At 44.2% G+C, this 24,060-nt stretch overlaps 1 protein-coding gene across 4 annotated transcripts in view; it reads left to right on the forward strand.

Annotated features, from left to right (window-relative positions):
• The window catches only part of LOC139413355 (semaphorin-3F-like), a 97,055-nt gene that overhangs the window by 69,892 nt on the left and 3,103 nt on the right, over window positions 1–24,060 (forward strand). Inside the window, exons 6-18 of one of the 4 annotated variants that reach the window (XM_071160614.1) lie at window positions 2,667–2,756; window positions 4,579–4,672; window positions 9,258–9,374; window positions 9,662–9,801; window positions 11,148–11,262; window positions 18,124–18,193; window positions 18,341–18,485; window positions 18,727–18,949; window positions 19,872–19,960; window positions 20,074–20,115; window positions 21,284–21,441; window positions 22,212–22,279; window positions 22,471–22,604. In XM_071160614.1, coding sequence (XP_071016715.1) covers window positions 2,667–2,756; window positions 4,579–4,672; window positions 9,258–9,374; window positions 9,662–9,801; window positions 11,148–11,262; window positions 18,124–18,193; window positions 18,341–18,485; window positions 18,727–18,949; window positions 19,872–19,960; window positions 20,074–20,115; window positions 21,284–21,441; window positions 22,212–22,279; window positions 22,471–22,604 — 1,485 coding nt within the window. Of the gene's footprint in view, window positions 1–2,666; window positions 2,757–4,578; window positions 4,673–9,257; window positions 9,375–9,661; window positions 9,802–11,147; window positions 11,263–18,123; window positions 18,194–18,340; window positions 18,486–18,726; window positions 18,950–19,871; window positions 19,961–20,073; window positions 20,116–21,283; window positions 21,442–22,195; window positions 22,280–22,470; window positions 22,605–24,060 lie in introns of all 4 variants that reach the window. The other 3 variants (XM_071160613.1, XM_071160616.1, XM_071160615.1) reach the window with 3 other exon arrangements.

Here is a 24,060-nt window from a genome sequence, read left to right on the forward strand (position 1 = left end):
CCTCTTGATTGCAATAGCATCAATTCTGTGTTTAACAGTGTTCTCAGAATGATATTGATGTGAGTTTCTGTGCCTCTGCCTCCGCACACATGGTTTTCACCATATCAATTGCGTCCGGTAATATCAAAGTCTCTGCAATAGTGTGTGGCTTCATAGCGTAGCTGGCCTAGCCATTCACCATGGGAATGATTCAAGTGCAACAAGTGCAGCCTTTTCCTATAAAGGCACAAGGTGAGACCCAGATGCAGACACAGGAGGCAGATGGTTAGAGTCCAAGAAGTTTATTAACAATCCAAAAGGGGTAGGCAAGAGAATGGTCGAAGACAGGCAAAAGGTCAAAACCAGTTCAGAGTTCTAGAGGTACAGAATGGCAGGCAGGCTCGAGGTCAGGGCAGGCAGAATGGTCAGGCAGGCGGGAATGGAGTCCAGAAAAACAGGCAAAGGTCAAAACCGGGAGGACTAGCAGAAGAGAATAGAAAAGCAGGCGCACGGGAAAACACGCTGGTTGACTTGAACATACAAGACAAACTGGCACAGAGAGACAGGAAACACAGGGATAAATACTCCAGGGAAAATAAGCGACACCTGGAGGGGGTGGAGACAATCACAAGGACAGGTGAAACAGATCAGGGTGTGACATTTCCCATGATATAAGGGCGCTCTCTGATTGAATTTAGTCTTTTAGATTTGAATGATTTTGATTTTTAAGGTTAGCCACATTACAATGATTTTTAGATACAAAGACAATATTATAATATATATGTGTTTTTTGGGGGTAGATTTTGGAAATTCACCCATGACCCCATTTTCATATCAGGTGAGACCACATTGGGTCGCGATCTCTAGTTTGGGAACCACTGCTGTAATCCATGGCTTCTGGTTGGGATATGTACAGTCACTGTGGGGACGACCTCGTCAATGCACTTATTAATGAAGCCAGTGACTGATGTGGTAAACTCCTCAATGTTATCAGATGAATCCCGGAACATATTCTAAGTCTGTGCTCCTGAAACAGTCCTGTAGTTTAGCATCCGCTTCATCAGACCATTTCCATATTGAGCACGTCACTGGTACTTCCTGTTAAGAGTTTTTGCATGTAAGCAGGACGCAGTATATAGTTATGGTCTGATTTGCCAAAGGGAGGGCGAGGGAGGGCCTTGTATGCGTTTCTTTGCACAGGAGACATGCTGGTAAAAGTTTGGTAAAACGGATTTCAGTTTCCCTGGATTAAAATCACCAGCCAAGTGAAAAGTCGCCTCTGAGCTGTAGAGATCATCTCCACATTTACTCTCCCTCCCTCCCTCCCTCCCTCCCTCCCTCCCTCTCTCTCTCTCTCTCTCTCTCTCTCTCTCTTCATCCCCACATCTCTCTTTCTCTCTCTACATTTCTCTCACCATCCTACCTTCATTCCTACCTTCACCATCCTCTACCCCCCCCCTCCCCCCGATCTCCACTGCTTCATCTCCAGCCCCAGGCCTAAGCAGCCATTGGAGTCTCAGTCTTCACAACTGTCGTCCCCAGCGTTACTTCTCACCTTTACTGTTACGGCGCTGAATGTTAATTCTCACTCTTTAAATGGAGGTCTTGAGTTTCGTAGAGCCAGGCATCACCACCATGGAGTACTTTACCCCTCTGCTATTTCATGTGGATCCATATGACCGTTACTAACAAAGGGCATCCATCCCTACATCTATCCATCCATCCATCCATCAGCCCTGTGTGATTCTCAGTTGGCCTGCTCCCGCTATGCTCCCTCAGCCTCCAGTCCTCGCCATATGAGAAGTTGAGAGCTCCCGTTATGGGGTGCCAGTGGAATGTTCTAGTTATAGTACATTAATGAGATGGCTTTTATTTTCCCCTTCATATTAAACAGACAGGTCAGACTCTTCCCATGAGTCCCCTCTCTCTCTCTCTGCTGGTCTGGAGTTAAGTATGGGAGCAGAGATGTGAAATGGTACACCACCATACACACAGCTTTTCCAGACAGGAAGCCAGGAGAAGGCGAAATGCTGCTCATTGCCAGAAATCTACTGTGCTCATTGTCTCATGTAGATGTATACACACACACACACACACACACACACACACACACACACACACACACACACACACACACACACACTCATTCTCACACGTCAGGAAGCTGCTTTGACATTTGTAACTGAAGACGTCCAGATATATTGTTATCAGCTTGCCAGATACCATCATTCTTTCTTTTTCAGACGTTATTCAGACACGTACTATTCACTCAGTTGTAGATAATTTCCTTTCTAACTACCTAAAGGATATATATTAGCCTACACGGGGCTATGATAGCTAGTATTGTCTTAAAAGCCAAATGTTGGTTCTTGGCGGTGGCTCAGGCCAGGATTTAATGTATGTACCATACTGTGAGAGACTGTATTGACTCAACCACATGGTACAGAACTAATATTGATGATTTTCACACCATCTGGTGAAGTTGAGCCACACAGGCATTCCTTGCACAGAGAATGTAGAGAATAAGATATCCACACATTTACCCACAGGCTTTCCAAATTACATTATTGAAACAGTCATGTAGTCACATCAGTCCCAGACCAGTTTACAGAATTACTGAGCTCACGTCAGGTCCCAACTACTGCAGGTGCGTAACATCTAGAATGTGTCGCTGTCTCCTGTTTTAGGCCGCCATGCACCTGCAGATGCCCCAGACCGGAGGGAGGGCTAGCCGCGCGGCCCAACCAAACGATGTGTCCGAAACACTGGGACTAAAGGTGGGACGTGGGTCTGGGTCAGGTGCCCATCACTAGCATGGGCACGTCTGCCTGCCTGCCTGTCTGCCCCTGAGCCTTACGTTTATGGGCTGGGGAGACCCACTATGGGACTCAGCCAACATGCCATGCCTCTGTCTCTCACTCTCTCTGTCTCCCTGGTAGGGGAGGGCTGTGCATGTCTCCCGACCCCTCAGTTCTGTCTGTGCTCATTCTGTGTCTTGAAGCATTTCTGTCTTTATCAGTTGAATTGTCCCACTCTGTTGGGTGTCTAGTGAAGTGGATCGCTTATCTCCTCATGGCTACTTATCCCTTCTCTAGACCCTGTCCATTTTAAGTTTCATCCAACATGTTTGTGTTATCCGTTGCTCTCGTTGTTCATCTGTCCATTTTTGTGTAAGCCTCACTTTCTGAGCGCTCTCTCTCTTTCTCGTTCTCTCTCTGTGTGTGTTTGTTGAGCTGATTTGTCAGTATTTGCGTCGCCTGCTTCTCATGCATGAGAGAGATGGAAGCCCAGCATTTTGTGATTTGCTACACAAGGTCACAGAACATGTTGATACAGTACACAATCAAATATACATGTTTCATTTGTGATAGATAAATTAGTAACTTTCCTCTCCTCCTCACATTGCCTTGTCACTTGTCTTAGAGGGCACAGAATGCCCCACACTCCATTCCTTTACCCCCCCACCCGTCCTCCCTCTGTAGGAATGCGGGCCAAACCCTCTCACAGGTCTCACACGGTTAATGTCTGACCCTCTCACACTAAAGCCCCGTTGGTTCAGGACAAACACCAGTCGACTGTGTCCAACTACTAAAGCAGAAAGGAAATAATAGACCCACATAGCTGAGCATTACTTGAATGTTTGTGCTCTCCCACCATTCGCAGCACAGGAAGGAACTCTTAACCCTTTGAACGACAGGGCCATTATGTTTTCAGCCTTATGTTTTGAATGTGTTGCATGCAACACTTAATCCTCGTAGGGTACAATCTTTCATAAAGGTTTAAAAACATGTTCAGAGAATATCCCTTGGCACATGTAACCAACCGTTGGTGACTTGGTGCATGTCAACATCTGGCATCTCTTGCAGGGAGCTGCCAACACCTTCAGATTTACATGTGCGGTTGATTTTAAACAAAGGTGAGAGGGAGTCTCATAAAGGTGCACGTAGGAGCCAGTGGAGAATAACTTTGGCAAGGACCTCACTTTCTCCTGCTCGGTTGTTGACGGACAAGGACAGAGATGTCTTCGTCTCTGCTCCCCTTCTTGCTCGATTGAAGAGCGAGGGGTTGGGGGATTTGGTTTGTTCTGGCTTGTGGCAAGGCTATGTCATTGCATGCCATTGGCTGGTCCCACCCGCAAATCCAAATACCTGCCAATCACCTTTCAGTGCTGCGTATAGAGATACCAGGAGTCATGAGCATCAGTCATCCAGCCTCCATCCAGGAAGTGTTTTCACTGAGCAGGATTGCAGGTGTCAGCAGCAGTAGGGGTACATAAACAGTTATAATCAAGAGGGGATGAGAGACATTTGGCATAGGAGACATTTCTGTGCAGAAAGAACAGCCTTTGACGCATTATTCCCCCAGTCCTTCTAGTGCACTATGGATGGATTTAGAAGAGTTGAATTTAATTTTTTTCTGTATGAAGGAACTCTCATTATTCTATGTTTCATCCTCTGAAACCACAATGCCTTATAGGCCCCAGAGGACCTACTGGAAACATATTGCACTGCCTCATTTCCCCTCCACTAGGGAATTACTGTGACATGATGAAGAGCACTATGAATGTATCGCTTCTTTCTTATGATTTTTCTATTTCAGGAATACATATGGCATTTGGAGCCGGGCAAAGTGGAGTCTGGGAAAGGAAAGTGCTCCTACGACCCAAAGCTCAACAGCGTCTCAGCTTTGATCAGTGAGTATCATCTACACTCGGCCACATGGCTGGAGAGGTCCCCAGTCCAGTCCAGATCATCCAGTTCGTCCCCATGGCTCTCTCAGTGACTCTGAGCGACCTTGAGGCCATGTCCCCTGTGTACGCCTCCTTTTATTTCCCACTACTAAAAATGGCCACCTCCTCTATCCTCAATTTAATGGCCAATTTTGTTTTTGGCACACTTAAAAAATGTTTCAATGCCTAAGTTATGTCCAGACAGTGTCCTTTTCCATTCTGTGCCTATTTCCCACGAGATAGATCAGAGTGGAATGGTCATCTCATCTCTCATGATAAAATCCGAAGGCATTTTGCTTTGTTAGGATTGAAAGAGCTGTGGGCAGTCTGGGCACATACCACTGGGTTCACTGTTTTAATAAGCCAATCCTTTCCATCGTGGTTTCGTGACATCCAATGGAAAAATACCAAGGACATATTCACACGATTTGTTGTGGTCTTTAACCTTCATGAGAAATCCAATATTTTGCTTACCTGGCCCAAGTTCGAGGAGCAATCACATGACACCTTGCAACATGTTTGGTTTCTGGTAACTTCATGATGTAATGTTTATGATATTGGTGTTTATGAGGTAGTAGAGCGTTCTCCGCCTGCCACTCAAGGTCAGTCAGCCAGGGCGAGACCTCACAGTTGCCACCAATGTAAGTTGATTCTGACTCTGTGGGGTGGAATAGTCAGTATAAATTGTCAGTGTAGCATACTGCCAGCTGACCGGGGCGGAACCAGGAAACCAAGGGACTGTTGTCTTCTGAGACCAATTACCCCGCCGCCCCACCCCCATCTCCACCAGTTAGCATCAGCTATGGGTGACTGATGGCAGGAATTGAGAACTGGAGACTACTTTGTGTTAAAAATGTTTTATTGATACCAATCAGGAGAAACATTTGAGTATATATTGTCATAGTTTGGGTCATTTTTTAAGGTTACAAATGGTCAAATGTAGTCATAGAATGTGTGAAAAAATAAGAAAAAATGGTGGATGACCATAACAAAAACTTTCCTTCCCACTATCCCAGCCCAACCCCACATCCCCAGTTCCCACCCACCGGGAAGATAGTAAGATCCTTCCTGGCTGTCACTTCAGTCCCACGGTTCACCCTCCAACCTTCCCGACGCCCACCCTTCCTCCACCCTACCCACAGACCACCCATCCTCCCTCCTGCCATCGCCAGGTACCCCCCTGGCGATGGCAGGAGGGTAAATGGATAGAAAGATAATGATTAGAGACTAAATAATAGTAATTAAGAGGTAATTAGGTCAGTAGATAAATAAGTACTGAATAGATGATAAAGGGGCCCTAGACTTTGGCCATAATGCAAGGTGTGGGTACCCAAGCCATCCTCCTCTGTAACGACAACAGTGGTTTTATCAAGAGATGCGACTCGGGGCTGCTATGCTCTGTGAAACATATCTACAGGCCCGCAAATGGTGTAGCAGAACTTTTCGACTTTAGAAAGAACATCATGTCTCTCAACCACCACACGTGAGAGGGTGGGGCAGTCTCCTTCCAATTCGGCAACAATTCTTGTGTCTCATTGTAGTTTTGGGAAACACAACTCTTCTGGGTGACGCCAAAAATATCAATCAACAGGTTTGGTGAGGTGAGGTTGTGAGTGTCAAGTATGTTTTGGAGTGTCAGCGTCATTATCAGCTGATTTACATGGCATTATCACAACACACAATTAATGAGTGTTGTCAAAAAGAAAGAGTATTATTAGCCATGTGGGTACAGCGATTGGATGTAACTACATAGTCATAGTCAGTCAGGCCAATACAGGGGGAAAACAACAAAAATCAAACCTGATGTACAGTGGCAAGAAAAAGTATGTGAACCCTTTGGAAATACCTGGATTTCTGCAATAATTGGTCATAAAATGTGATCTGATCTTCATCAAGGTCACAACTATAGACAAACACAGTCTGCTTAAACTAATAACACAAATAATGATCATGTATTTATTGAACACACCGTGTAAACATTCACAGTGCGGGGTGTAAAAAGTATGTGTACCCTTGCATTCAATAACTGGTTGATCCTCCTTTGGCAGAAATAACCTCAACCAAATGTTTTCTGTAGTTGCAAACCTGCACAACGGTCAGGAGGAATTTTGGACCATCCCTTTTTACAAAACTATTTCAGTTCAGCAATATTCTTGGGATGTCTGGTGTGAACTGCTCTCTTGAGGTCATGCCACAGCATCTCAATCGGGTTGAGGTCAGGACTCTGACTGGGCCCAGGTAATTTGCAAAGGGTTCACATACCTTTTTTCTTACCACTGTAGATTAGCCAAAATAAAAAGTGTTTAATATGGGAACGATTACAACTTAGTGCTTGACATTGTCACAACGCACAATTAGAACAATTACAGCTAACGACAGAAAGGGACAGTGGTGGTCGCTGCAGCAGGGAGGAGGGAGAGATAACGGGTGCTTGTCACACAGTCACTCGCTTTCATTTTGTTTAACACAGCACAGCAAGTCTGAGCCCGGCCCGCCACAATCAAATCAATTGTGGTTGGACTACCTTTATTCATTTGTGTCTTAATTATTTCATCAAACAGTGTGCTTAAAGCATCAGACAAGCTCAGTGCATATAGTTGATTTGATTAAAACATATATGGAAAAATACACATTTAAACATTTTGACCAATCGATTGGTCAAAAGAATAGATGACTCCTGGACGACCAATATTTTTTTTAGTCGGGGAAAGGCCTACATCCATTAGTTTAAACAGACAATAATGAACTGAAGGTCCCGTACCTTTGTCTCCAAAAAGTGTTGTGGTTTGCTAGCAAAGCCAGTCTCAGCCAAACTAGCCAGTGTTGTAGCCCAGCTAGTCGGTGGCAACTCAGGGCAAACTTTTTCGGCCATAGTTTTCCAAGTTTTCTACTCCCCAGTGCAGTCAACAACACAAGGTCCTTAGTTTGGTAACGGTGGAAGCAAACAATGACAGCACGAGGCTTCTGAATGAGGCTGTGGTGGGCTCTGTCTAGCTCCGGAGGAGAGGGGAAAACATCTTCCCCTAGGACCTCCACGAAGAACTTGGAGAAAAAAGCAGTGGGATGTGTGTCCATTTCTGTCTTTTCGGGTAAATTCACAATCCTCACATTCTGGTTCCTACTGCACCCGTTTAGGTCCATTACCCTCACCATTAGGGTAGTGGAGTGTTGCAGTGGTCTAAGATAATGCAACCCAGTGCAAGAGGTATCAGTGCAGTACCTGGTTCAAATCCAGACAGCATCATATCCGGCTGTGATTGGGAGTTCCATAGGGCGGTGCACAATTGTCCCAGCGTCTGCCTCGTTTGGCTGGGGTAGGCTGTCATTGTAGATAAGAATTTGTTCTTAACTGACTTGCCTAGTTAAATAAAGATTATATATTTTTAAATTGCATTTCAATGTCTCTCTTCAGCTTGACGTTTCTAGTGTTTAGACCCAGGTATTTTCAGCATCTGCTTCAAGGTCGATGATCCGCCTTGAGAAGTAACTAGAGTGTGGTTGTTGTCCAGTTTCGCATCCATTCTAGCAAATTAAGTCTTGAATGACTCAGCTATTAGGACAAAATTGGCGGGCGATGCCCGCCATTGTTGCCTGCCAATGCGGTTTCTCTGGCAGAGTAAAGTTAGATCTTAGTGAGGTGGCCTCTGGTTTGTCAGGTTTTGGCAGTTTAGGCGTTTTCGATTGCCACAGGTATTACAAAACTGCCTGTACTAACTGCTAGTTAGTACATACTAGTAGTTTCGTTGTTGCTCCGTTTGCCCTGAGCCCGTTGTCCTGATAACCCCACCCTTGAGAACTCCCCGTAGCTGTCAAATGCATGCTGAGACACCTGCTGTCATATTTAATATATATATATATATATATATATATTTCACCTTTATTTAGCCAGGTAGGCTAGTTGAGAACAAGTTCTCCTTTGCAACTGTGACCTGGCCAAGATAAAGCATAGCAATTCGACACATACAACAACACAGCGTTACACGTGGAATAAACAAAACATAGTCAATAATACAGTAGAACAAAATAAAACAATATGAGGCCCAACCAGCAACTGAAGGACCAACACCCAGCCTCCCCACTGACTAACAAGACTATGGTCCTCCTTCTCTGTACATAACTTTAAAAGGCCTGGTTAGTGGCAAACCATGCAATCTTCCTTATGTATGATTGTGTAATATAATGTGTGTTGTTCATCTGTCTTTGTCCACATTATGTGCTAAAGATGTCTTTTACACAGGCACCGTGATGATGACAGTCTAAAGATATGTATCTGGACGTAGGGGATGGAAAGTCCTGAGGTATTGGGCACTAGGGTCCTGTCAGGGGACCTGCCAGAGACTAAAGGTTTAATTATGGGGGTGGGGGGTTCTGCGTAAGGAGAGCCTCAGTCCTTCATGCCAAGGGTGTGGCTGGCTTAATATCAAAGAGTCAAAAGTATTTGGCTCAGCCGATTTAATCTCTCTCTCTCTCTCTCTCTCTCTCTCTCTCTCTCTCTCTCTCTCTCTCTCTCTCCCTCTGTCCTTCCGTCTCTCTTTTCCTTTTCTCTCAGACGGTGAACTCTATGCTGGGGTCTACATTGACTTCATGGGAACAGACTCTGCCATCTTCCGTACTGGGAAACAGACCGCCATGCGTACAGACCAGTATAACTCCAGATGGTTAAATGGTAAATAAATAAATGGCTTCTTTGGCACTCGAGATATGTGTTATACAAGAGCTTGTCTATGCTATACTGTGCTGTAATTTATGCATGGGATGGCACGGATTTGAAAGTGCCATTTGTCAACATGTGAGCCGAAACTATTGAAAAGTTTAATCATGTTCATGTTTACAAACTCTAATCCTTTATTAAACACGGAATGCAGACAGTTTGTAAATGATATTAACCAGATGTTCAGTGAAATGTATCTCCTCCTAAGCTTCTCGCACTCCTTCTCTCTCTCCTTCTTCCAGACCCGTCCTTTGTCCATGTGCAGCTCATCCCTGACAGCGCAGAGAGGAATGACGACAAGCTTTACTTCTTCTTCCGTGAGACGTCTGCTGAGATGGGCCAGAGTCCCGTGACTCAGGCCCGCATCGGTCGGATCTGCCTGGTGAGCACAGCCTCAGAATGGAGTGTATTAATAATGAGGCCACGTTCACCTCAGAACTGTCAAATAACAATACATGTGACATGCACAACATGACAAATAAACCCTAGTTTCTTTAAGAAAGGGAAAGGAATCAGTTTTGTCGGGACTTCCTGGGTGTGGAACTACTTGTGTTAGTCTAACACTAACTCGCTGAAATCCACATGTCTATTTAACCTTCCTGTGTACAATGCATGCCTCTGTCCATGAGATGGTACTCTGACCTAAGACCCCATGATCCTCTGACCTCTCCTGACTGGTAGTCTTAAAAAACTCTAAAGGATGTAGTATATTAGGTATTCAGTTAACAGCTTGGTAAAGTCCAGAGCCTCTAAACCAGCCCAGCAGCTCTTCGACATCATTATTCTCTAGTGCCTGTGGTAATTAACCACACACTGTCTTAATAAAAGCACGGCCCTGACCTTCTACCCCCAGAGCTACAAATTGAGAAGAACAGCAAAAAACGAATAACAGGGAATGTGTTTGTCCCCTGTAGGGTATACTTGGAGCTTAGGATGCATCTTTCTGGGCTTAGCTTACAAACATGGAGAGCGTAGTGTTTATTCAGTTAGTCACCATGCTCCAGTTCTTCCACAGCTCACCACTGTGTTTATTTGAATGGGTGAGGCAGTGACCCTGCACACAAACACTCATTCCCCTCTCAATGTTTTTTACACTGGTCCCCAGGGATGCTGTTCTATCATTCTCACTTCCATACACATCTGGATGCTCTTAATGCCAGTCACTTTATTGGCTCTATACACTCCTCATACCCCAAAACATGAACAACTGTACAGCGTAGTTGCTCTAAAAATGTAGTGAAAACAATTTCAAATCCCATTTAGGGATTTATTCCAAATACATGTGTGTAGAAGGTAGTGTGCAGTATGTACAGGCCTACAACAGTCATGTGGGTATTAAAATGTTATATGTGGTGAAAACAATTTGCTACAGCAATATTTTTTAAATATATGACACGGCAGTGTGTTTTCCCCATCAAAGTGGAACGTGCCTGAAGGAGAATGTGTTGGTTAAGGAGGAGGAAACCTCTAAATCACATCTACTGGGTTTGACTGGAATTTGGCCCTGCTCCATGACAGATGGGAGAGGCTCTAAATAAGAGGAGACAGTGTTTACCATCTCATCCCCCCACAACTAAGCATTTCTCAACGTTTTGCAGGGCCGCTCTCAAAACCGGCCTGCTTTTTAAAATATGTACAATGTATGTGGGTGGCTCCACCTGTTTGTTTTTGGACAGAGGATGTGAGTGTGTGTGTGATGAAGACTGTGTTTTCTCCCCCTCTCTGCAGAATGATGATGGTGGACACTGCTGCCTGGTCAACAAGTGGAGCACTTTCCTGAAGGCACGGCTCATCTGCTCAGTGCCGGGGGCCGACGGGATTGAGACGCACTTCGACGAGCTCCGTGAGTTCTCCTTCCTCCCCTTTACTGTGGTTTCATCCGCTATCCACATCAAAGTAAGGAACGAGGAACCAGACAGCCTGTTGAATATCTTGAGGTTTCTCATCGGTATTAAAACTGTGTCAAATAGAGACCAGTTAAAGATGATGGTGATGGAACTGACTCCAGACCAGTTGCAGGGGTGGGCAACTCCAATCCTCGGGTGCCTGAATGGTGTCACACTTTTTCTCCATCCCCTAAAGCTGATTAATCATATTGCATTCTAAACTGAAGACCATGATTAGGTGATTATTGGAGTCAGGTGTGTTAGCTGGGGCTAGGGCAAAACTGTGACACTAATCAGGCCCCTGAGGACTGGAAATGCCCACCCTTGATAGAGGAACTAGCTGGTGTTGCCTGTCTTTCATAACCCTGCAAGCACTATCCAACCAGGCTCATCTAAGGCCAGTTTTAGCTCTGCATACCACCACCTGACAAGTGCCTGACTACACTGCGCTGCACTGCACACAGCCCAGTCTCTGCACCATATGGCAGCCTCTTCCATTACACAACCTCCTCTCAATCCTCCTGTGGCCCATACGGCATGCTGTAATGGGAATTGCGCACACTCCGGTACTATAGTTGTTATTTTCTTTCAAGATGTCTCAAACAAAAGACTCCTTTTTCCTTGCTGTGCAGTAAAAGGTGTCTGGGAAGCACTCCCATCCTGTCATAGACTGGATATGAGGGGCTTGCTGCCTCGTGGCAGACAGATCAAGTAGCCAGGCAGGACTGTCAAGCCCATTACCATGTCTTTCTATCTCTGCCTCACTGCTTCCAAATAGAATGTTGGAATGATAAGAGTTCTGATTATTCTAAGACCGAGCCTACAGTAGACAAGTTCTAACCTCAAGAATGAAAAGCTTGTGTTGCTTTCTATTTGACCTCTGTTTATAGTCCCAGAGTGCGCATTATGCCTAATTGAACTACGGTGTAGGTTATGGTTGATTCATTCTGCTTGCGTGTGCATTAGTCTTGCAATTTTTTTTCTCTCTCAGTAACGTTTCCATCCCAAGTTTTTATGCGAGTTAAGTCATACCGTATATTAAAATAAAATCACTAAAGCTGCGATGGAAACAGTACGTTTCGGTACAACTTTCTAAATGCCGACAGACCATTTGTTAGTTCAACATGGTCGGTGAAATTAAATACGCGAGAAATGGCAATGGAAATGCCTTTATCCGCAAATATTGATATAACAACTATCATATCGAAGTCAACTTGGAGTCACGGAATACAGACATGGTCTGTATTCCTCCCACTACGACTCGGGAAACCATGCAGCCTATTAGGCTAAATATGAAATAAGTTACAGAGAGGAAAGTGCACAGTGATCTTGATCTCCTTTCCAATAATGGGGGGGGGGGGGGGGCTGGGCTAGAGCGCACATGCCTCGCCAGTAGGCACATTTCTATTTAATGCAACAGTTTAATGCAACAGTTATAGTTTTGTGCAACAGTGACTAAACTATTGGTAGAGTTTAAAATGTGATGGAAACACATTGAACTTTAGATTTGTATTAAGTACATGGAAGCGAAGAAGTACATTTTGTGTGCACTACGTCATCACACACTGATTCTTTATCTGCAACAAGTCCGTTTGGTGGAAACACACCACTGGTTGGAAAATGCACAGATTTTTAGAATGTTTGCATGAAAATCTGTGGCAATTGTATGTAAACCCAGCTACTGGTGCTATATAACCATTTTGCCCAAGTAAATGAAAGGATATCCAAACCGTGAGCAGCGTACTCTACGGTTATAAACTACTTTGTGTCTTTATTAGTCGGCTCAGTGTTGACACAGGCATGCCGTGCACACTGGGTTTAGAGGAGTGTGGAGAGCTGGCACTGGTTCACATGTACAGTGCACCGTTCAGGATAGTACTTTAATAAAGCTGTAAATGTGTAAAGACATGGGCTGTTGCAGTCTCCTAATGAACAGTGCAGACGCAGCTTAGCAACAGGCTGTCCATACAGTACATCCATACAGTACGTCCCGAACTAGGAAGCAAAGGTCAGACAGACCTGATGCCAGTGGCCACTGCCCACTCCTGCCAGGCACTGTACCCCCAGGAAGTGCATGTGTTTAACTGGGTATAGGTGAGCTCCATGCCAAGTCTCCAGTTTACTGATGGGTTATAATATCTGGTCTAAATACAGGTGTAGGATCTTCATTTGAGCCAGTTTGCTACAGCAGGAAAGTAATCCTGCGGCAACAGGAAATGTGAATTATGTTGTGAATATATACAGTGCCTTGCGAAAGTATTTGGCCCCCTTGAACTTTGCGACCTTTTGCCACATTTCTATGAGACTATCACAGTGCAGGTGCATTTATACAGAGACTTGATTACACACAGGTGGATTGTATTTATCATCATTAGTCATTTAGGTCAACATTGGATCATTCAGAGATCCTCACTGAACTTCTGGAGAGAGTTTGCTGCACTGAAAGTAAAGGGGCTGAATAATTTTGCACGCCCAATTTTTCAGTTTTTGATTTGTTAAAAAAGTTTGAAATATCCAATAAATGTCGTTCCACTTCATGATTGTGTCCCACTTGTTGTTGATTCTTTGTGGGTTTGATTACAGGTGCAAAATGGCCAGAAACAAATAACTTTCTTATGAAACTCGTCAGTCAATTCTTGTTCTGAGAAATGAAGGCTATTCCATGCGAGAAATTGCCAAGAAACTGAAGATCTCGTACAGCGCTGTGTACTACTCCCTTCACAAAAAAGAGCAAACTGGCTCTAACCAGAATAGGAAGAGGAGTGGAAGGCGCCGGTGCACAACTGAGCAAGAGGACAAGTATATTAGAGTTTCTAGTTTGAGAAACAGACGCTTCACAAGTCCTCAACTGGCAGCTTAATTTAATAGTACCCACAAAACACCAGTCTCAATGCCAACAGTGAAGAGGTGACTCCGGGATGCTGGCTTGCTCAGAGCCCTGACCTCAACTCCATCGAGCACCTTTGGGATTCATTGGAATGCCGACTACGAGCCAGGTCTAATCGCCCAACATCAGTGTCCGACCTCACTAATGCTCTTGTGGATGAATGGAAGCAAGTCCCTGCAGCAATGTTCCAACATCTAGTGAAAAGCCTTCCCAGAAGAGTGGAGGCTGTTATAGCAACAAAGGGGGGACTAACTCCCCCTCGTCGAACATCTCATTCCAAAACCCATGATTTTGGAATGAGATGTTTGACGAACAGGTGTCTACATACTTTCTGTCATGTAGTGTATTTTGTAGGGGGTGTTAGGGCTGACATTTTAAAGTGGAAATGACAAACTTTAGAAGTATTTTTAAACCTTGAATGCACTACAAGTTTGCTGTTCCTGCTGTGCCACAAAAATTCTCAGCAACAAAGGAGTGATCCAATGAAGATCCTACATCTGTCGGTCCATGCTCAGGTTGTGGTGTTGACAGGGGAGAATAAGGATGGAAGGATTACTCCAGTACTGCAGGGCAACAAGTTCTATGTGCCTTCTACACTGAACAAAAATATAAATGCAACGTGATGGTCCCACCCATGTTTCATGAGCTGCAATAAAAGATCCCAGAAATGTTCCATATGCACAAAAAGCTTATTTCTCTCAAATGTTTTGCACAAATGTGTTTACATCCCTGTTAGTGAGACAAAATAATCCATCGACCTGACAGGTCTAACACATCAAGAATTAGTTGATTAAACAGCATTATCATTGCACAGGTGCACATTGTGCTTTGCACAATAAAGCCCACTCTAAAGTGTGCAGTTTTGTCACACAACACAATGCCACACATGTCTCAAGTTTTGAGGGAGTGTGCTATTCGCATGCTGACTGCAGGAATGTCCACCAGAGCTGTTGCCAGATAATTGAATTTTCATTTCTCTACCATAAGCCTCCTCCAACGTTGTTTTAGAGAATTGGTCAGTACATCCAACAGGCCTCACAACCGCAGACCACAGTGTCGTATGGTGTCGTGTGGGCGAGCGGTTGGCAGATGTCAACGTTTTCAACGTTGAGTGCCCCATGGTGCCCCATGGTGGCGGTGGAGTTAGGACCTAGGGGTACCTATAGGACCTTGGGGTAATTATTGTGAACTTTGATGAGCATTCCAGCCCAGCTGTATTCCTTGTGTGGCAACAGTTTTATGTGTGACTGCTGTTAGCTTCGGACGCCAGAGACCCAGAGAGTTTTACAGTTGAGAAGAGTTAAAGATTTGGCTCTACTTGAGAACTTGCACCCAAATGACCCCCGGTAAATTGAAACACAAGGTAGAGGCCCTTATCCAGGCACATGTGCTTGTATTCTATGTCAAAATGAATAATGCAAAGCAATTATAGAAATTGATACTGTAAAGGTTTAGATTGTATGGTTTTATATAAATAAGGAAGTGCATTGCATGAAATTGAGCATCAACAATATTTACACTTTTGAAGCTACTCTAATCAATCTCACTGCTTCAACAATCCGCAGGTACCTGCGCATGGATTTCACAGAGAAGACTTTATGAGAGATGAACAAGAGTGGTAGAGGGAAAGAAAGACTGAAAGAGAAGGGGGAGAGGTAGAGGGCAATATCACGCTAAGCTCCAGGAAAAATACATTCATACTTTTGAGGAAACGAAAAATGTTAAGACAGGATTTTTATTGCCTTGCAAAAGTAGGAAGGTGAAAGGGCAGTTTGGAGTCTGGATTCACTCACAGCTCTTACTAACATGCACGTGAGAAGCCTTCCTGTTGCCAACTCTTCTCTGCCCTGTCAGAATATTTCAATTTCAAATCAAGTAGCTTTTTTCATAATAATAATAACATTTTTGGGAGACAACAGACTCAAACAGCCAACTGTATTGAGCTAATGATAGCTCTGGTTTTCTGGCTGTTTGTGATTGCAGTGTAGTCTACGGTATCTGATTCATCACTTCCTGTAGTGGAACAGCTGTGTTTCTTGGTGGGGCTCATCTGTTATATGACAACCCTGACAGCCTTTCTCTCTGTATTCTATTAAGTATGTCGAATTGCTAATCCTAGTGAATAACAATGTGCCCAGTCTACGCAAAAGGAAGAATTGTAGACTAGCAGAATTTATCATACGTCTCATTGGAGTCCATTGCATGATAATGCTTTCAATTTGAGTTCTCACAGGCTCTTCACAGGCTCTTGCATGTAGACATGCAGTGTCTTTATCCTCTGGCCAATGGCCATTCCCCTACTGCACACAAGTAGTCTGACTTACTATTGAGTTCTGTTCTGTGAGGTGGATGTGACTCCTGAGAGGAGAATGTGGGCCAGTCAGAAAGCAGGCCAGCAAGGAGAGACAATCACTATTGGCCGGAGGCCAATCAGATCTAAAGTAGGTCTCCTTCTGCAGCCACCTGGGCTCCAACCAGAAATAAACTGGTTGGAGTTTCTCTCTGGGACCCCCAGAGGCATGTGAGGTATGATTGCATCTTCCTCTAAGGCACGTGTCAAACTCATTCCACGGGGGGAATGTCTGCAGGTTTTCGCTCCTCCAATGTACTTGATTTGATTAATTAAGGTCACTGATTAGTTTAGAACTACCCTCACCTGGTTGTGTAGGGCTTAATTGAAAGGAAAAAACAAAAACCAGCAGACACTAGGATTGAGTTTGACACCCCTGCTCTAGGGCTTAGAACAAAGCCCAACTGCCACCCATGCCAACCTTGGACACCGGAAGTGGAAAGTGTCTGTTCGTCACATATTAAATAACTCAGATTCCGGAGAAAACTCTCAGGTGACACAGCAATCATGTTGTCTCACTCAAACCTAGACACCCAGGCGACTGTGTGGGTTTCCTTGCTATATATCTTTACATGGTGTCCCAGTTTGGTCTTTTCTATTAATTGTTCTGCATACATAGATGCTCAATAATGAGTTTCATTACCCTCTGGGTTCAGTTGGGAATATCCGCTACTGGATAGAATGCTTACTGTTCAAGGGTGTGGTCTCTGAAGCGCTTTGTTTTTGTTTTATCATATTGTGTACTGTACAGACAGTACTGTAGCCTTCATCTTGGCCTAGGGAGGAATCCTGTGGACGTTTGTCTCTGTTAGTTTCCTGTTGCTCTGTAAAGATGTGTCATGGGCTTACCCTTCCTGTTTCTGTCAGCAGTATGATGGATGTCAGTCGTACAGCCCTGGAGGAAAAGGCTAGCCACATCTTCTCCTCCTTTCATTTTGACCCCATCCTCACTGCTAGGCTAGTTTATCTCCAATTCCATCAAGCCCACCGCATTTTTTATTTAACTAGGCAAGTCAGTTCAGAACAAAAATCTTGTTTACCATGACGGCCTAGGAACAGTGGGTTAACTGCCTTGTTCAGGGGCAGAACGACAGATTTTTACCTTGTCAGCTCGGGGATTTGATCTAGCAACCTTTCAGTTACTGGCCCAACACTCTAACCACCTGCCACCCCTGCATGATTGTGGTCCGGTCACACAACGTCTTCAAGCAACACAAAGCTTGACATTAGATTTAGATTAGAAGTTGAATCGCTACATGTAGTGTTGCAGGTCTAATCACAGGGTACAGTGAAAATGTTGAGCTCCGAGCTCCAGCAACGCAGGTCAAAGTGAAATAGAAACGATTCATGTGATGATAAAGAGAAATGAAATGCGTGCCTCTGAGCTGCCCTCTAAAAGAGGAGAGGAGAGACACTGTGTGCATTTGCTCCTCCTGTTTGACATCCCTAAGAGCAGAGCTGTTCTGATGGGAGTTCAGGTTTTGCCAAAAGGTGTGAAAAGCGAAAGGTGGATTGACTGGACCTCTGTAAATACTACCTTCTCTTTGCACTGACGTGATTCTTGCTGTGTATCTCTTTAAGGAGACGTTTACATACAGCCGACCCAGGACACCAAGAATCCTGTTATCTACGGAGTCTTTTCCGTCTCGGGGTGAGTCGTCAAACTTGTTTTCAGAAACTTTTATTAGAAACATTGAAGAATAATTATTTAAATACACTTTCGTTGTCATATGGTGTCCCTATTAGTTGTTTCAGTTCTTAACCCGATGAGCTGTCTGTCTCTCCCCTCTCCACACAGCTCAGTGTTTAGGGGCTCAGCAGTGTGTGTCTACTCCATGGCAGACATCCGCCAGGTCTTCAATGGGCCCTTCGCCCACAAAGAAGGGCCCAACTACCAGTGGGTCGCCTACACTGGGAAGATCCCCTACCCTCGACCTGGGACGGTGAGCCTCACCCTCCCATGGCCATGAGTGTTAATACCAAACCACGCTGGCATAAGAGACACTTAGACTTTAAATAGAAACTGTCTGTGTGTCAAGCAGGACACAAACATTAGCCTCCATAGCCGTGTTCTCCTGCTATAAGAGTCCTCATGTCTCCCATGTTGATGCTGTGGATAAGTGGTTGTTGTTGTTTCTGTGGTGAGAGGCAACGTTTTAATGCTCGTTTCATTTTCAACCACAGTGCCCAGGTGGAACGTTCACCCCCAACATGAAGTCCACCAAAGACTACCCAGACGAAGTCATCAACTTCATGAGGAACCACCCCAACATGTACAATGCAGTGTACCCAATGCACAAGCGCCCCCTGGTGGTCCGGACCAACGTGGACTACGAGTTCACCACCATCACTGTGGACCAGGTGGCCGCCGCAGACGGGAACTATGAAGTGCTGTTCCTGGGAACTGGTGAGTCGTCACTGGTCTATATTCACGTGAAATAAAGTAGGCCTACATAAAGTCACATTAGCGTTACTTTCTATAACTCTTTGTACAAAACCTCCGCCAGATGGACCTGGTGTCTTTCTCATGATCATTTATCACCAGGAGAAAAGCTTCTGACCCCCTTTTTGTCAAAATGAATGTTTAACCAATAAACAGGGTCGTCCTTTGTGTCATTCACTTGAAGTAAAAGCTTTGAGGTCTCTACCTGCAGGTCAGGGGGAATGGGTGAGAGGAGGGGGAATGGAGGTGGGGGGTTACAGTAATGAAATCCATTATACTAATCTCACCACCAGCATAGTGCAGCAGTAGAGATTTTACGTTTTTTTTCCTCCCCTACGCGCATTATCCCTTTAGTGTGCCGTCTTTGTTCTGCTCTGCATCTCTTGGAGACTAAAGGGTTTTTATACTAGTGCACCGTGCTCCACTGTGCCGGGAGTCAGTGGAATGTCTCTCCTTTGAGCCGCCGTCAGGAGCACGCATTCATCGCTGCGTTGGGGCACATTGAGAGTCATAATAAATCTCAGGTATCCTGCACTCAGGAATGCCTGGGTGCAGAAATCAAACATGCCATGCTGTTGGGGCGCGGCTGGGCTGTCTGGGGGGAAATTCCTACCTCCTGGCTCCTGTAGAACGGGGCGCAGGGAGGAAGAGGAGAACGTTATGCCAGTTGACATGCAGTACTAAGCAAGTGAAAGAGATGATGTTCATATAGGGGAGCACAAAGGTGAACACTGAGAGAGAGCTGTCTGAAAGAGGTGAAGAGTACTGAAGTGTAAAGCCTGATGGAATGAGCAGTGAGGATGAACCTTTACATAAGCAGGGTAGTGTCAAGCCACAGTAGGTGTGTGTAGTAATATTAACTCTCAGGTGTTTCCCTGGGCCACAGACAGGGGGACGGTTCAGAAGGTGATTGTTCTGCCCAAAGACGACCTGCAGACTGAAGAACTGGTCCTGGAGGAGGTTGAGGTGTTCAAGGTGAGCACTCACTGTCTTTCTTCTGTCTCTCTCTTTCTCTCTGCCTATATCCACGTCTATTTTCAATAAAGATACTTTAGAAGACTCATCAATGCATTGTCTCCACATTCCAGGTTCCAACTCCAATTACAACCATGAAGATTTCGTCCAAAAGGGTAGGCATGTCTGTATAAGCTTACCTAATAGACTTAGAAATCACTGAGAAATGTCTTTATTTTTTAAAAGAAAAACACTTTTTTTTGTCCATTAAAATAACATCAAATTGATCAGAAATACAAGTGTAGACATTGTTAATGTTGTAAATAACTGAATAGACTGACGAGTTTAAGAAGGAGGTTCTTTGTTTCTGGCCATTTTGAGCCTGTGATTGAACCCACAAATGCTGATGCTCTAGATACACAACTCGTCTAAAGATGATCAGTTTTATTGCTTCTTAAATTAGAACACCAGTTTTCAGCTGTGCTAACATCATTGTAAAATGGTTTCAATTAGCCTTTTAAAATGATAAACTTGCATTAGCTAACACACCGTGCCACTGGAACACAGGAGTGATGGTTGCTGATAATGCGCCTCTGTATGCCTATGTAGATATTCCATTACAAATCAGCCGTTTCCTGCTATAATAGTCATTTACAACATTAACAATGTCTACACTGTGTTTCTGATCAATTTGACGTTATTTTAATGGACAAAAAAAAAGTTTTTCTTTCAAAAATAAGGACATTTCTAAGTGACCCCAAGCTTTTGAACGGTGGTGTATATTTCGTAGGATAAAGAGGAGGGAGTGAATTAAATGAAGGGAAATGATTTAAGAATGCCATGAGCTACCTATATGAAGCTCTGGAACTAATGTTTCCCTTCACAATTCATAGAATGCCTGCAGTCTGGTCAAAACAATAAAAAGAGAGATATGGTAAACGCATTAAGTTAGTGTTGTCTTTCACTGTGGTTAAAATAGTTGGCCTTGGATACATGACATGACATCCTTCTTAGAAAGGGTTACAATTTTACACAGGCTGACAAGAATGATGAATTCAAAACAGCTGATCGTAAAAGCTGACGGTGCATTGTCCTGGGACAATGGAAATCTTAGTTATACAGTAAAGATGAGCTCTCCCAGTGTGCTCGCAACTCTTCCAAGTAGCAAACTATATTTACATGTGTTTTAATAGTTATATTATCACATTACATTGTTATAGCTTTGACCGACTCTTGGCCCACTGTAACCCTCTGCACTGTGACTTGATCTGTGGTAAATATTGGATATTCCCCTACTTTATCCAGCTGGGATCTCACATCCTCCTTTGCGTTCTACTCTCACAGCAACAGCTCTACGTGTCTTCTGAGCTTGGTGTGACCCACCTGGCCCTCCACCGCTGTGATGTGTATGGGGAGGCGTGTGCTGACTGCTGCCTGGCCCGGGACCCCTACTGCGCCTGGGACGGAAAGTCCTGCTCTCGCTACTCCACCTCGCAGAAGAGGTGAGCATCAGCATGAGCTGCTCAGAATGGCTCTATAGATTGTAAATGGCTTTATACTGTAGATTGTTGAATGGCTCTATAGAATGTAAATGGCTTTATAGTGTAGATTGTTGAATGGCTCTATAGATTATAAATGGCTTTATACCGTAGATTGTTGAATGCCTCTATAGATTGTAAATGGCTTCATACTGTAGATTGTTGAATGTCTCTATAGATTGTTGAAGGGCTCTATAGATTGCTGAATGGCTCTATAGAATGTTGAATGGCTCTATATATTGTTGAATGGCTCTATAGAATGTTGAATGATTCTTTAGAATGCCGAATGGCTCTATATATTGTTGAATGGCTCTATAGAATGTTGAATGGCTCTATAGAATGTTGAATGGATCTATAGATTGTTGAACGGCTCTATAGATTGTTGAACGGCTCTATAGATTGTTGAACGGCTCTATAGATTGTTGAACGGCTCTATAGATTGTTGAATGGCTCTATAGATTGTTGAATGGCCCTTTAGAATGTTGAATTGTTTCTATAGATTGGATGGTTGATGTATATGGATTGTTAGCTGGCTCTATAGATTGTTGAATGGCTTCCGGTATATGGATTGTTGAATGGTTGAAAAGCTCTATACTATAGGCCGTTGAATGACTACTGCATGCAATGTTTTATGGCAGATTGTTGACTGACTCTATGGAATGTTGAATGGCTTTGCATTTGCATGGTAATTTATTCTCTTCTCTTATTCGGGAATACTGGTCTGACCCCTTTAGACGCAGCCGGAGGCAGGACGTGAAGTACGGGAACCCCATCCGGCAGTGCAGAGGCTTCAACTCCAATGGTAAGACCAGTGTGTGCCAGAGGGTGGATGGAGTAGAGATTTTCAGTGGCGGTGAATACATCTCATCCATTCATTGACTTTATTTATGCCATCACACGGCAACATTTTCATCAAATAGATATGAAATAAAACATTGCTCTTCTGGATTTTTTTGTCTTTGTGTGACATGATTGCCATGGTGTCTTTCTCAGCTAATAAGAACACCTTGGAGATGGTGCAGTATGGAGTGGAGGGCAGCAGTACCTTCCTGGAGTGCCAGGCCCGTTCTCCCCACGCCGCCATCAAGTGGCACCTGCAGAGGGACAACAGTGACCGCCGGAAAGAGGTGAGCGGCCATCTATGACACACACAATATCACTCAAACTAGTATTCTTCCCAAAACACTGTTGCGATCTATACTCTCTGCCCATTGAGCCCAGATGTATTATATATTATATGTATATGCCACCACTGCGACCTGTATGCTCTAGTCGGCTGGCCCTCGCTACATACAGTATTCGTCGCTAGACCCATTGGCTCCAGGTCATCTATAAGTCTATGCTAGGTAAAGCTCCGCCTTATCTCAGCTCACTGGTCACGATAACAACACCCACCCGTAGCACGCGCTCCAGCAGGTATATCTCACTGGTCATCCCCAAAGCCAACACCTCCTTTGGCCGCCTTTCCTTCCAGTTCTCTGCTGCCAATGACAGGAACGAATTGCAAAATTTGCTGAAGCTGGAGACTTATATTTCCCTCAATAACTTTAAACATCAGCTATCTGAGCAACTAATTGATCGCTGCAGTTGTACATATCCAATCTTTAAATAGCCACCCAAATACCTACCTCCTCCCCATATTGTTTTTACTTTTCTGCTCTTTTGCACACCAGCATTTCTACTTGCACATCACCATCTGCTCATCGATCACTCCAGTGTTCATTTGCTAAATTGTAATTACTTGCTACTATGGCCTATTTATTTTCTTACCTCCTCACGCCATTTGCACAAACTGTATATAGGCTTTCTTTTTTTCTATTGTGTTATTGACTGTACACTTGTTTATTCCATGTGGAACTCTGTGTTGTTGTTTGTGTCGCACTGCTATGCTTTATCTTGCCCAGGTCGCAGTTGTAAATGAGAACTTGTTCTCAACTAGCCTACCTGGTTAAAAAGGTGAAATTTAAAATGTTAAATTAAAAAAATATATGGGTTTTTGGTATACTATGACCTAAGGTAATTCAAACCATACATCAACTTCGTGACAGGGGATGTGATCTTGTTCAGATAAAGTGGGATTAGTTTAGGAGTAAATCTCCCAGGAAGGACATGATGTTCCCCTCTGTCGACTGCACTTCTCATTCTGTTACATAATGATGCTGAGGGGTATTCCTCAGGCTACAGTATGTTTCATCTGAAAGCTGAAGTTGTCAGTCTATTGATGTATTACTGTTGTCAGTGTATTGATGTAATACTGTAATAAAGAGATAACAGCCATACAGATATGATAACCAGGTGGTTGGTTTTCAACCTGAAGGGATAAAGCCCAAACTGTCCCAGTACCCAAAGGGAGGGCCCATCCATAAAACAACATAAGACCTGCTCATAGTTTCTCCCCCTGAGGCTATTCTTGAAGTTTACTGTGAAGCTATAGTGTAACGTCTGTTTTATTTGGCTTTTCGGTTGGATACTGCCTTTCCCCATTGGCATGGCTCAATTGGCTGGGCTGTTGCTCAACCCATCTGATTCTGGGTATAAAAGCTGTCAGCAGCTAATCAAACTCTTGGATATGTTTCAGGAATT

This window comes from Oncorhynchus clarkii, chromosome 7 (assembly GCF_045791955.1).
Source record: "Oncorhynchus clarkii lewisi isolate Uvic-CL-2024 chromosome 7, UVic_Ocla_1.0, whole genome shotgun sequence".
In the NCBI taxonomy this organism is placed as follows: Eukaryota; Metazoa; Chordata; class Actinopteri; order Salmoniformes; family Salmonidae; genus Oncorhynchus; species Oncorhynchus clarkii.